Raw genomic sequence first — 15,360 nt, 5'->3', positions numbered from 1 at the left:
TATAGAATTAGTGCTACAATTTCAAACACATTGCACTGAGACTTATTTCTATTGATAGATTTACAAACACTAGATTTTATCTGAATTGGTACATTTGTCTTATATATACAGATATATTAGAGAAACTTAGATTCTTTCTAGATATTTGAAAATATAATTTACTATAGTTACATTTGAATGATTTAAATCTGAGATAAACTAAAGAATTTTATCACACTGATTAAACAACATCCAAGTATTTCATATCCAAAGATATCTCAAAACCAAGAATGTTTATTTTATAATTCATCCAGGTATCAAAAATTTTTTTCTTATAAAAGGAAAATTCTCAAAGCAGAATATATTTTGTGCTATTGTTTTAAAAGTATTAAAAACAAATACAAGAAAACAATGGGATATAGAAGGTTGGCAAATAAAACTGACTGCTTAAGGTGACAGATCAAGTTGTATAAAATGATTGTCGTTTAAATCAGTGAGTGTCTATCAGTTGCTTTTTTCCTGTGAGACTGGAAAATTTTTCTTTTAAAGTTCCTTAATAATGAGGAAGAATATGCTTCCTTAAGAGAATAATACTATGTCATATTCCCTTATCATTCTTTTGTGTACATGGTGGAATCTGACATGACCAAATAATAGGTTGGTCCAATTCCATATGCTATCAAAGACTGTCACACAGAAGGTAAAAGAGAATTTCCATAATTCTTGTTGCTTGCATGCTTTAGGAATATCAGAAAGAATAAACCTTCTGGAAACTTCTAAATCTATTAAATGTATAGCTATGGCCTTATTTTTATAAGTATATATCTTCTAATGTTAGTAGTATAAGGATCAAAAAAACTGATTTCAAGGCTTAAAACATTTTACTAAGACTGTACATTGGTGTAAGTATTTGATATAATTAATCATATTATTTTTAATGCATATTCATATTATCAAGAATATAATTGCTTTTGAATTTAGGGACATTTATCCTGCCTCAAGAAAAGTTTTAGGGTCACTATTTCATAACCATTGTGGTAACTGCTGGATATAATATTCTACCCTATATATGTGTCAGCTTCAATATCTTTTGGCTAATTAAGTTAATTAAACCATGATCTTAATGTAAGCTAGGGGCTCCCTAAAGACCATTTTATTTTAAATTGAGAAGAAGTTATAAAATCTAGACCCCCAAACTCTATCTAGGCACCTCAGAAATACATGCTACTGATAAGAAGCAGCAGCAGAGAATGTTAAGATGCGACAGCATATGACAAAAACAGACTCTTGAAGCGAAAACAGGTCATAATGAGTATTTGCAAAAATGAGGGACCTTACAATTTATACATGTATGCCTTTTCTACAAAAAGGGGTATCACCTTAGGTATTACTGCCTCCCTGGTGAATTATAGGAAATCAAATCTGGCGTCTTTTTCTGAATTGTTTTATTCTAGAAATATATTAAGTAAAGGCTACTTACTTTTTAGGAAGGTTTTAAGTTTTCTGACTACTCATAGTTTATGTCTACAACTTTACTTGAAATGAACACTGTTTTGTTACCAAAATTTTGAAATGAGATCATAATTCATTTTGTGTTATTAAGGCCATCACAGTATCTTCAAAAACCAATGTCATTTTAATGTACTTTTAACTAAAAAAATGAAGTCTAATTGCAAATAAACACTGCCAAATAGATGAGTCAATGATTATCTGTCACTTATGGGATTATTTAACTTGCATGAGATTGCTAATATAAAAATGACATAATTCATTTCAATTCAGATGCCACCTACTTAATAAATTTTCAATCCCTAAAATACAGAAGGTTGTAAAATGGTTTATGTTCATAACAACTGAGGAAAATCCAATAACATATATGTATTCAAAGCAAATATTGAAAAAAAAATACAGCAAAATCCTGGGTTATTACTTATGAATCAATGTATTTGATAAAGTTTGAATACTGTAAAACTTGGATATAACACAAGATGTTATTCAACTCCAAATAAGCCTAAATTATAATGACTGGTACAGTATTCTTTCTAATGAGACTAGAATGAAAGGATAATTTTAATTGCAGTAATGAAGGTTAATTTCCATCTTTCCTCATGTTTACTCCCTTATTAAAAAGCGGTCCCCTTAGCCATGGCAGAGACATATTACATTTTCAATGCAAATGTATTAATCTGGATAAACTCTATATTAATTCTTGTAGTGCACAGAGCTATAATTTGGATTATAATTAATCTAAAGTGGCACTAGATTTAAATGACAATATAAATGAGGCATTAGGAGGCTTTTCTATTATGAATGAATATTCAACAAATATAACTTGCATATTGCCAAGTCTCATTTTGAAAGCTCCCGTCCTAGAGATTAATGTCAGCAACAAAGTACAACAGCTTATACAAACACCTTCTTCCTAACATGTGTTAATTCCTTCCTGTCTAAAAAATTCTGTGTTAAAGTAAGGTCACACTGTTTTCCCATCTAGCACATTCAGATAGTGATTAATGTATAAATTTGCCAGGATTTTTGACATTTATAATTGACATCAGGAAGAAAACCAATATACACATAAGTGGATAATCATTAGAAATACTTACAAGAAAAAAAAATTCATGTAATAATTTTTCATCTAATGAGATTCAATGTAGAAAGCAGAAAACTTTGTTAAAAGTTCATGTGAGAGTGGGCACCCCTGTCTTGTTCCTGATCTTAGAGGAAATGCTTTCTGTTTTTCACCATTGAAAATAATGTTTGTTGTGGGTTTCTCATATGTGTATGTATGCCTATGGCGGATTCATGTTGATCTATGGCAGAAACCAACACAACATTGTAAAGCAGTTATCCTCCAATTAAAAATAATAAATAAATAAAAATGTACCAAGGGGGTTAAAAATGTTCATGTGAGTTGTCAATAGTAAGAACTGTCAATGTCTGGGACATTTCAAAGCTAAACATTTGCATCTCAGTAATTCCTTTGAGTTGGGTAAAGTACATTTTTATCCTTATAGATGTAGTTGGAGAGGCATTCCTGTAGGGCTAAAAATGTGTCTTAGAAAACTATCATTATCTAATGGTCTGTATCCTCTCACATGCCTGAGTCCTGATGAAATGATACAGTGAGATGCCCAAGAAAGCATAATAACTCATCAGGCCATTAGGGAGTGATTGAACCCATTATTTATGTAGACCAGTAAACCAAGCTGATGGAGATAGAGCCCTTGTATCTGTGGTATGTTCCAAGCAAGACTCCTTACTCATTGATGAGATTGGAGCCATTTTCAAGAGATTCCTACAACTCATCCTTTACAAGGTATTAGTTACTGAAGACCAAGCACAATGTCACATTCCTAAGCATTACGTGAATACTCAACAAACACCAATGGGCTGTGTGTTTGACACATTCTTCTGCATGTGTTGGGTTAGGGATGGGACATACCCTGCAGTCTCTTTTGGTGCAACTGTGAGAAAATCACTACTGAAGGCAGGGAGAATCATGGCCTTCCTGAAGTAGTCAAGCAGCTAGCTTTCATGAGATCCTCCTAGACCTAAGCTGACTCCCTTGCTACTTCCATTTCTTTTCAAATGAAGTTTAGATGGCACTGCCCTTGACCTTAACTGATCACAAGGTATTTCAAATACCTTGTCAGTAACCCCAGGAGCTGTATTATTATACAGCTAGGGGATTTTTTTTTTTTTCTTTTGTACATTCTTTAGGCTCAAAACCAACCTTAGATCCTCTCTGTTAAAATCAAATTAGAATCATATGCTAGCCACTATATGCTAGATGCAAATTTAAATGGTATTTTTTTCACTGGATTTTGGAGAAAAATTCAGCATGGAAGGGTGTGGGGTAGGTAGCAGGGAGGCTCTTCAAATAATTTGCAAAGGGAATGGAAAATTTAGATCTGCAAAGACTGAATTACAAATGCAGGATAATTCGGATTTAAATAAACGTGCACGTGAAAATGATATTTTTTGCACAAGTCAATGTCTTCATAGCGAAAACAAGCTTCTTTAGATGCGGCTGTCACTGGAATTCCAGGAAAAGATAGATGACTACCTGAGACGAATAGGCTTGAACCCGTTTCAGCACTTCTTCTGCTTCAATGAGTCCAACATAATAAAACCAGGTATAGCGTGCAGCAAAAGTAGCCAATGTAATATTCATTGCAACCATAGATTTCCATCTCATACATACAAAGCATGGATGAAGTCATATATTTGCCAAATCAAACACAGAAAAAGCCTTAGGTATCCACACCAGATGCTAGCCTAGGGTTTGTTTGTGCACAAGTAAATGTCATGACACGAAGGTTTGTTTTCAAAGACAGTAGCTTTCATTACTGGGATTTGTCTATTCTAGAAGATCAAAATTACCCAGCACCTAATCCCTTCTCAATGATATTTCCTCTTCTTAGGCTGAATCATCTGTAAACTTTTTCACTGGATTTTGTTTGAAATGCCTCAAATAGATGCCCTTAAAAAGGGCAAATTCCTGAGTGTAAGTTGTAAAAAAAAAAAAAAAAAAATCAGAAAGCAAGGAAAAATAACATTTATTTTTAGGGTTACGTGGTTTAGGGAGGGAGGGGGGTGCATATGATTGAATGAAAAAATTCAAGTGATATCTAATCCCATGCTTATGAAAAATTAATATGCCATCAGAGGAATCACAAGTATAGCTAAGATTAATGAAAGGCGCTTAAAAAATTACAAGCACACAAACTGATTTGATTAAAAAATAATCTCGCTGGTCGTCCTGCAATATTCTTCAACTTATCCACATCTATTCTGTCAGATGGTTATGATTAAAAATAGGTCAATGGGAGGCTACTGATAGAAATCACATGCAAAATGCACATGCAATGAATAGTAGTGGGAATGTTCAGACAGTTTAAAATGAATAAAAGCTTTTAATAAGCTGGGGGTGGGTCAGCAAAGGAAGGGTTGATCGCTGGGATGGGGTGGGGGAGGGAAAGGTGAAAGATTCTAGCATCTTACCAGAGTCTTTATTAGAGTTTTTGCCTTCACTATTGTCTCTCTCACTTGTGTCTTTCTCATCCTCGTCAGCCCCGGCTATAGGTTTAATGGCTCCTTCTGCCTCCTCATTCTGTTCTTCTGCTAAGAAACACACACCAGTCAGTAGGATGGAAAACCCCAGAAACACACACCCGAAAATAAACAATGTGACCATTTAAAAACTTTGTTACTTAGGAATCATTTGCAGACATTCCTTCTCAAAAAAGAACATGAATTTATTCAAAAGTCACTATTAGAACCTGCTGGCTCTACCAATGCAGGGTTTGTTTTTTATCTCAAGCCACTTCTTTTATTTCCACTGAGAAAATGTTCCCATACTAAATTAAAAGAACTCTTTTCAAAGAAATGCAGTTTGAGCTAGAAAAGATTTAAAAATGAATGCGAGGCGATTTTGTAATTTCAATAGTAGAGTCTTCGAAACTACATGAACCCGCTTCTCCATGGACTTGGATAAACGGCAGAAGGAAGCAAATTCTCAGAAAAATGTCTTCATAATATAATGTGATAATGATGGGTTAAATATAAGACAGGTGTTACTCTCAACTTTCAGTCCTTAGACCCCAGATGAATCCTTTGGAATTTGTCAGAGTAAGATCACAAAACTTCAGTTATCCTGGGATTTTTTTTTTTTTTTTTCTATAGGGGGAGCTCTACGGAGTGTAGGACAGAAGAAGGTATACTTCTTCTATGACAACCACATCACCCCACACCTCATTCACGGGTTTCACACCAGCTAGATTACATGGAAATCCTCATAGTAACTCAACCCTATTTAATTATTCTGTAAATCTTAGCTACGCCGCTGCTGGTGGATTAATCTGTTTATGCAGTTAGCCTCTATGCTGGGTCGGTGTAGCACTAATCCGTGAAAGGCCCACTGTTCTCTTTCATCCTGCGATCATTTGTCTCTCACTGTGCTGATGTCACATTTTAATGAATTTTTAGCAATCTGAGTAATGCCAGATAACCAGACTTGCAACTCCCCACAGCATGGCATGCTGTTTTCATTGCGGCACAAAAAATAAAAATCCTATTCCCCTGTTCAGGTAGGAATTACATAAATTAGGCGAAGAAGGTAAAATGGGATTTGAAGCACCAGGCTCCTCAATTTCATAAAATCTTTAATGACCATATAAATTAACCCTGGAAAGGCAAAAGGTCATTGACACCCATTTGCATACACTCTTCTATTTGCTTTTGATAAGCAGAGCTTTTATGCAGAGAACATGATACAATTAACCCTTCAAGAACCGTACAAAACGCGACTCTGGACATTTTAAGTGTCAAGCATTAACTGAAAATTACACACTGCATAAAATTTTCATTGCAAATGCTATAGTGATTGAAAGGGGAAATCGTGGCCCTCTCCACACCCCATGTTTTTTTAATAATGTTCTGACAGCAGAATGAAATATCCACTGTCATATGTAGCAGCTGAGCACCAAAAAGAAAAAAAAAATTGCTATTTAGTGTTTCACTTGCCAGCCATGCTGTACCACTAGAGACCAGAAGACAACAGGAGGGGGGTTGGTTCTGGGCTCAATGGCAGAAACTCCAAAGAAAGACTCCAAGTTTGAAAACAAGGATGTTTAAAACATGTGAAATCAGAGTTTGTTTCAACCGGAAGTCCTCAAAGGCACCATGCACATCTACTGACTCCATAGATACACTTTCGTGTTGCACCAAAATGCAGGGGAGGTCTTCAGGGAGAGGTCAGTCATTGGAGGGTTTGGGGGAAACTTCCCTTTCAGGCAAATACATGTGAAAATTATACTTGAAGATGAATCAACCCTTCTCATGGCCCTACCCTTCAGTGATAAGAAGTGATCAAACCCAGACCTCCTTCCAGCAGGGGGCCAGGCTGGGTGGGGACCGTGGCCTGGCTCCGTTTGGGAGGCTGAAATCATAACTGGATTAGGTGGTGCTCCCCCCTCTCCCCTCCCAAGTCCACACACGTGACTCGACCATCCAGTGTCAGGCCTGCGACCTACGCGACAGCCCGTGGCAATTCCTTCTCAAACTCGTCCCAGGAAAGGGGTGCGAGACTACTGGGAGCGGATTTACTAGACCTTCCCCCCAGGGCTGGAAAACGAAGCGTCAGAGTGCTACTGAGCGTCCTTATCTTGAGGGGACATAAAATGGTAAGGGCTAGCGCCACTCCTGTTCATAAAACATTGCGAGTCAGGAGAAGAAAACGAAAATTATGAAGGTACGAAAAGAGAAACTCCAGTACGGTCTGCGTCTCATCAGACGGTTTCTGCAGGATCCTCTGGTATGTGTCTTAAGTGTGAGAGAAATTCCCAGACAAGTTCTTCTATACATCACGGTGGTGTCTGACCCCAGCCTGACCCTGGCAACAGTTTGAGAAATCTGAATGTGAACAAAGACTCTGTGTCAGCAGCGGGGAGAGATTGTGGGATAGACGCTCCCCATCAACTTAATCGCAAACAGCAGTTCTGAGGCCGTAACTTTGCCCGGCTCCTCCAAGCCACAGCTCATAACCTCCAGGGTGGATTTGCCCGCACTCCCTCGGCTTCTGTGACTTCGGGCCCCCCTCCGCCTTTTCTGGTTCTTCCTTTGAAGTAGGCAGGCAATTAGCTCTAATGCTCCAGCAATTCAGACCTGTTTTGTGGTTTCCAAGGCGAAAGCTGTTTATTACAGGTAGGGCTCTTTGGAGCCATAGAACTTGGCGAATTTTTAATCAGGCAAAAAAGAATCAAAGGGTAACTTTTGTACGCCATAAAGTTTCCTCCGAGTCAGGAGAAAAAGGTCACTTTCGTTCTTCAGGAGAGTTTTTGAAATAAATTTGACATTCGTTTTATAAATAGGCTTTACAGTCAAGAGTATTAAGGGTGGAGAAACCACTTTCCCCTAGAAAACCATGTAGGTTGGATTTGGGGTGAAGGGCAAGAGTTGGCTACGTTCTCATTTTCAAGTACCACATTTCCTCAACTGTAAAATGCTGTAAAATGTAAGATGCTTACATTTTATGAAAAAAGGAAGAGAATTTTATGAAAAAAGGAAAAAAGTATACAGCATGAAATATATTAAAGGGATGTCTTAGAACTGAGGGAAATTACAGAAAATTCCAAAATAAAGATGCTAAAGCAGTTTTCATTTTCATCAATAAATTTCTTCAATATATTATATGTAATAACAATGAAAGTATAGCATTTCATAAAATAGTTATATTCACACTGTGTATATTTCAATTATTTTGCCTCATGGAAAACACAGTATTCATATGTTAAATTTTATGATATAATTCAAACATGCATTAGGTCCAGTAGAACTTCCTGATTTTCAAATAAATGATAAAACATTTCAAAATAATTGGAAGAAGACAAAATAATTTTATAGTCTCACAACGGTACAATTAACTTCCCCTTGCATTGTTATAGGGCTTCCCTGGTAGCTCAGCTGGTAAAGAATCTGCCTGCAATGCAGGAGACCCCAAATCTGCTTCATGCTATCTCTCTGATCTAAACACCAGTCAGTTTTGTTCCTACTGCTTTATTATACAGTTGGGTTTGGGAACCCTCTGAGTCTTCTAAGGAAACCACCACATACTTTTTAAACCCATGGTGTGGTGTTGGAGAAGATTCCTGAGAGTCCCTTGGATTGCAAGGAGATCCAACCAGTCCATTCTAAAGGAGATCAGCCCTGGGTGTTCTTTGGAAGGAATGATGCTAAAGCTGAAACTACAGTACTTGGGCCACCTCATGCGAAGAGTTGACTCATTGGAAAAGACTCTGATGCTGGGAGGGTTTGGGGGCAGGAGGAGAAGGGGACAACAGAGGATGAGATGGCTGGATGGCATCACCGACTCTATGGACGTGAGTTTGAGCGAACTTCGGGAGTTGGTGATGGACAGGGAGGCCTGGCATGCTGCAATTCATGGGGTCGCAAGGAGTCGGACATGACTGAGCGACTGAGCTGAACTGAACTGAAAGAGGAAGCGAAGGATAGCAACTGAAACATCTTTAGTTTTTCACATGGAGCATCAATTCTAGACACTTGGCTTATAAGAATTCCTTCTTGTGCCCCTTCTTTGTCTCCCTGTTCAGCTCTACTCCCTCAAAATCTATCCTTTTTATGACCTACTTAAATCTGACTTCTCTATGTAACATCTTTCAGTGACTGCCATTACATAAAGAAAAAGCTCAATCTTCTGAACAGGGCAAGAATAGCTAGTCTCTGTCTATCACTCCAGTCTCATCTTTCTTCACTTCCTACCTGGCACTTAACTTGAGAACAGTCTCAAATTTCAGGGCATCAGAATCGCCTGGAAGACTGGTTAAACCACAGATTGCTGGGCTCTATCCCTACAAATTCTGACTCTGGTAGTGTAGAGTAAGGCCTGAGAATTTACATCTCCAAGTTCCAGATGATGTTAATGCTCTTGGTCCAAGACCACATTTCATGAACACACACAGTCATTGATGCCTACCTCCTTTCTATAAGAAACACCGTTCTGTTTCTTGTCTTTTCTAGAATGACTTTCCTTCACTGTATTTAACCCCCATCTTTTCTTTAAGTTTAGCTTGGCAAATATCATTTTTATCATATGTAAAAATGGAGCTAATGCTACTTACTTCATAGACTTGTTATAATGTATAAAAATTAGCACAGGGCTTAATGCAAAATAAGTATTAAAAATGCTAGCTGTATTATTACTCTTAATTGCTTCTTTTTATATTAGAGAGAAAGTGAAAGTGAGTCGCTCAGTCATGTCCAACTCTTTACGACCCCATGGACTGTAGCCCACCAGGCTCCTCCGTCCATGGAATTTTCCAGGCTAGAGTACTAGAGTGGGTTGCCATTTCCTTCTCCAGGGAATCTTCCTGACCCAGAGATTGAACTCAGGTCTCCTGCATTGCAGGCAGATGCTTTACCTTCTGAGCCACCAATTTAGTTATTTTTAATTGACTGATGATTGCTTTACAATAGTGGTTTGATTTCTGCCATGCATCAACATGAATTAACCATAGGTCTACATATGTCCCCCCTCTCTTTTAATTGCTTCTTTCTCCAAAAAGTCTTCCCTGAATGCTGAACTAAGATTAGTGTTTCTGGATAAGTTGTTTTTTTTTTTTTTTCTTTTTCTTGTGCATTAGTGTAAAACAACTTAAGTTAGCATGTGGAAATCAGTATTACCTACTTCCCCTAATAGGTACACATTTACTGAAAACAGTGATTGTCTTATTTGTCAGTGTTCCAGAAGCACCAACCCCAGGGCTGGAATGATAGAAGGCAGGCAGAACTTGTTACCTGGAACACTGGGTTCCATTTAGGAAGCAAAATTGGGAAAAGAAAAAGAGGAGTCTAGACTCTATTGCCTTCCTCTGTTCGCGTTCAATTAAACCTAAAAGAAGCATTTGTGTGGTTTTGGTCTGGTTTGGGTTGTTTTGTTTTGGTTTAAATTTTCTCTCTGTACTCAATCACATTCATTATTCAACCATCGCTGGCCTGGCTCCACATCTATTGCTCTTCTCAAAGCCACTGATGACTTCCATGCTGTGAAATCCAATGGCCACTTTCCATCTTACTTGACTTTGCTCAGAAGATGTTAGTTACTACTCCTTTCTCCTTGAAAAACTCCCTTTCTTGAATTTCATTGCATCAGACTATTGTGATGCCGTACCCCTCTGAAAGTTCTTTCTTATTCCCCTTTGCTGGGGACTCCTCCATTAAAAATCTAAATATTGGAATATCTCCAGCATTGGTCCTAAGTCCTATTCTCTTATCCACAAAGAATGTTTGATTTGAGGAAAAATAATGATATCCCTAGATGACTTCATCCAGGTCCACTGGTTTAAATTTTGCATCTCCATTTGGATGTCTGAAAGGCATATCAAACTTAATATGTCAAATTGGAGCTCTTGATCACCCTTCAACGCACTCTGTTTCTCCCCAGTCTCCATGATCTCAGTGAATGGTACCACCATTCACCAAAAGCAAGGCTCATCACTGACTTCTTTCTCCTTCTTATATGCACACCTATCTATCAGAAAGTCCTATTAATTCCAATTCCAGGATATCTTATATACAGTAAATCCATCTATTTCTTTTCATTTTCATTGCCAGTACCGTTAACTGCTTACCTGTAGCTTGCAATGGTCTCATTACTGGGAAAGACTTACTCTTGCTTTCCCACAATCTATTCAGCACACCTTAATAAAATTGAGCCATTCTACTGTTTGAGTCCTGCCATGGCTTCCTATTTTGTTTAAAATAACATAGGAACTCTCCACTGTGGTTAAACTGATCAGGCCTCTGTCTACCTTTATGACTTCACCTTACATTGCTCTCCTCTTCACTCATCTCTCTCCACACTACCCTTCTTTCTCTTCACAGAATATGACCAACCTCTTCCCTCTGTCTGTCTTTCCCCTAATTTGCTCCTTATTATTTTGTACTCAACTTACCTGTCGTTTCCTTAGAGAACTTCTCTGACCACTGTTTCTAATATAGCGCCTCACCAGTCACACAGGTGGGGGCCTCAGACTTTAGTGGGAATCACTGTCACCTGGAGGGCATGTTAAACCCTAGACTGCCGGGCCCCATCTTCAGTGCTTCTGATACATTAAGTCTGGGATAGGGCCTAAGAATCTGCATTCTTTCCAGTTCCTGTATTGTGCTGATGCTGTCTGTAAGGGGTCCACACTTTGAAAACCTCTGCTCTACTTCCTTCATATTTGTTGAAATCTGAAAATAACTAATTTACTTGTATAGAAATAACATCTAAAAGGGCTTCCCAGTGGCCCTAGTGATAAAGAACTCGTCTGCCAATGCAGGAGACATAAGAGACTTGGGTTCCATCTCTGGGTTGGGAAGATCCCCTGGAGAAGGGAATGGCAACCCGCCCCAGTATTCTTGCCTAGAGAATCTCATGGACAGAGAAGCCTAGAGGGCTACAAGTCCATAAGGTTGCAGAATCAGACATGGCTGAAGTGACTTGGCACATATACATGAAACATCTAAAAAATGAGAGAACTAATCAGCCTTACTCAAAACTTATGCCCCACAGTTCCTGCCAATTTTGAGTAAATTGATGATTCTGAGTTTTCTTACTTGGGGTAATGAGGACTATGGTATGATATAATCAATTAAGATCAAAGAGGAGAAGAAATGGTTTTCAGAGAAGAGCTCAATTTGGAATTTGTTATATTTGATTTCTTTGTAGAACATCTCCATGAAACTATCCAGAAGGCATGGGAGTGTCTAAATATAAAGCTTCTCAGAAAGGTTGAAGATATAAATTTTGATGTCTTTGTTTATAAAACAAATATACTGACAGGTAGTGGTCTCTTTTTAGTTTGATATATTTCTCATAGTTTTGATTTTTGCCCTATTATTTTCAACCTAGTCATTAATGCAATTTTTTTATTGGCTTGAAGTGAGGAAGATAAACTGAGTTTATGCTAATTTATTTTAAATATATTCTCTGGTTTTCTATGGAAAAGTAACATAAGATGAAAAATAAATAATGATTTATAAATAAAAAAGTATTCATGAGATAGGCATTCAGTTCAGTTCAGTTCAGTTCAGTCACTCAGTCATGTTCGACTCTTTGCGACCCCATGAATCACAGCACGCCAGGCCGTCCTGTCCATCACCAGCTCCCGGAGTTCACTCAAACTCATGTGCATCAAGTTGGTGATGCCATCCAGCCATCTCATCCTCTGTTGTCCCCTTCTCCTCCTGGCCCTAATCCCTCCCAGCATCAGGGTCTTTTCCAATGAGTCAGCTCTTCGTATGAGATAGGCATAGGTGAAGGTAAACTTTACTTTTAAGAAATTTTAAAGAGGGAAGTCCTGACTTTATATTGGAGGGATAGTTTCACTTGAAATTTTAAAACATATTTCAAAACCCCATTATAAATGTGAGGGACTTTTTATAATCATTTTTTGTTCTGTATTGACATTATTATTCCAATTGTATAAATCTGGAAACTGGGATCATTTTATAGTGGAAATAAGTGAGGTGTATTATAGCAACACGGATGAAATTCCTCTTAAACTATGTGAATATAATGCAGCTAAAAAGGCCTCACCTCCATTTTTTAACACACACATAAGCATGCAAATCATAGGAGCCAGTGATTGTGTTGACACAGTTGTAAAAATCCAATCAACTCATTACCAAAGCTAACTCCAGCATCCAGGTTGTTTGACTTGGGGCAGAAACAATACCCAGCTTATTGACTTTCACATTGTATAAAACCATCCATTTATGTAAAAAATTTCACTCTGTATAAATGTAGATATAAGAAATTATCCAGCAGAAGTTACTTGTTCTCTGGGAATTTCCTTTACATATGCATCCAAATTTGACTACATTTAATTTTTATTATATATTTATTATATATAATATTGATATATTCTATATAGGATTTAAATTTTTTGTGTGATTTGATTAGTTCTAGCTAGGGCAGTTCCAGAGAGTTTATTTTATAGATTATGAAAGTAACAAACGTAATTCATTTAAGACAGGCAAGAATAAGACAAATTACCTGAGGTTGCTCTCAACTGCTGCTCTATAAGATCATCCTCACAGGTCCTGGCTCCCAAAGAGGCAGTTTCTGCAGAGGACATCAGAATGAAAGGTAGTCAGCACACCATGGTCAGCTCTGTGGTGTCAGTCAATACCACAGAACACAAAATTTGACTTTCAAAGAGATAAGCACCAGGTAGAATTCGCTGGCACACCTTACACCATAGTGGCTGCCCAAATGAGTCCAAAGAATAGTAAGCCTAGATCTCATTCTCATGATCAGCCACACACAACAAATACAATCATAGAGAATAAAATATGGAAACAGGAAAGGCTCATTCAGATTTTTCACACTTGGTTATCTGGCCAAGCCTACATGTTATAATGACAATGGCATATTGCATAAAATTGGGAGCATAGTTTTATTTCTCTATCAAAAAAATAAAGAAAACCCCTCAATATACAATTCCCTCATAGCTCATATGGGAAAGAATCTGCCTGCAATGCAGAAGATCTGGGTTCAATCCCTGGGTCTGGACAATCCCTTGGAAAAGGGCATGGGAACCCACTCCAGTATTCTTGCCGGAGGAATTCCATGGTCAGAGGGGCCTGGCCGGCTACAGTCCATGGGGTTGCAAAGAGCTGGACACAATTGAGCAACTAACACAATATAGGAGAGATGATGTGAGAGACCAAAACAGAAAACAAGTACTTGAAGAAAACTGAAGAATAAGTTCAAGTCATCAATAAAGTCACATCTTTATTCTGATCTATTATGTGAGCCCCAGAGCAGAAGTGTTGACAACATCCTGGTTTGCTAAATTCACGCCCAAGTCCTAAGTTCCATCTAACTCTGCTCTTCGACTTCCCTGTTGTATGAGAATCTATGATAAACAAGACTTAAGGAATCACCTTCAACACCTTATTTTTTCTCTACAGCAATTCAACACTTGCAATTCATTTAATTTTCAATGTACCTTTCATGTCTGTTTCTCTATTTCTCTGTCATTGTATCTTTCCTGATCATTTCAGTAGCCTCCACAACAATTTCCCTGCCTGGAATTCCATGTCTTTCCAGTCTAATCTCTCATAATATCTCAAGAACTATCTTTCACAAAAACAGAATTGCTTGAGTAAAAACCAGAGTTCTAGCACTTTCCAGGTAAGGGAACCCTCAAGTATATTACTTAACCTCTCTAAGCCCTGATTTCCTCATTTGTAAAATGCAGAAATAATTACATAAATAATCAGCAACTGTAAGATAAAATAACACAAATAAAGGTAAAATGTGATATGGACTTCAAAGTAAGAAAAGCTCATATATTATTGAGAGGATAAAAAAGTTGTTACACAATTCTTACACTGCCAAAGAGACTCAAGTTTATCTAGTATTTCTAGGCAATAGCATCTGTGGTTGATTCTGAAGGTTTTAATTAAACAAATAATTAACCTTAAAAATAGAAGTGCACACCAAAGCACTATTATTATATTCACTAATTGTTTCTCCTGCTACATACAAAATCTTTGGCCTTTGTTGGTAAACTGTTTAAAAACAATACAATCATAATAAATACACAGTACCCATTCCCAACAATAATAACAACAACCAAAAAACAATTATCTTGTAACTATATCTTAAGTTAATCTTGAGAAAAAAGAATTTGTCATCAGTTTTTGCTTATAAATTGAGGAATAACTTCCAAATAGATCACAGCATTGATGTCTAATCAATAGATCACTCAAGAAGCCCACTTTTTCCTCCTGGCAACTTCTCGCTTCGTTATACCTTGATCAATATTGTTCGTTTTATTTTTTGAATGTTTTTTTGTTCTTCTGTTC

General features: G+C 37.4%; 1 protein-coding gene across 4 annotated transcripts in view; it reads right to left on the bottom strand.

Annotated features, from left to right (window-relative positions):
• The window catches only part of ZFHX4 (zinc finger homeobox 4), a 182,317-nt gene that overhangs the window by 22,189 nt on the left and 144,768 nt on the right, over positions 1–15,360 (bottom strand). For 2 of the 4 annotated variants that reach the window (XM_055546319.1, XM_055546322.1), the window contains exons 4-5: positions 13,541–13,609; positions 4,987–5,106 (exon numbers count right to left, since the gene is read on the bottom strand). In XM_055546319.1, the coding sequence (XP_055402294.1) occupies positions 4,987–5,106; positions 13,541–13,609 (189 nt within the window). The remainder of the gene's footprint in view (positions 1–4,986; positions 5,107–13,540; positions 13,610–15,360) is intronic. The other 2 variants (XM_055546321.1, XM_055546323.1) reach the window with 1 other exon arrangement.

Source organism: Bubalus kerabau, chromosome 14 (assembly GCF_029407905.1).
Source record: "Bubalus kerabau isolate K-KA32 ecotype Philippines breed swamp buffalo chromosome 14, PCC_UOA_SB_1v2, whole genome shotgun sequence".
Lineage (NCBI taxonomy): Eukaryota > Metazoa > Chordata > Mammalia > Artiodactyla > Bovidae > Bubalus > Bubalus kerabau.
This window is presented reverse-complemented; position numbering and strand designations above follow the sequence as displayed.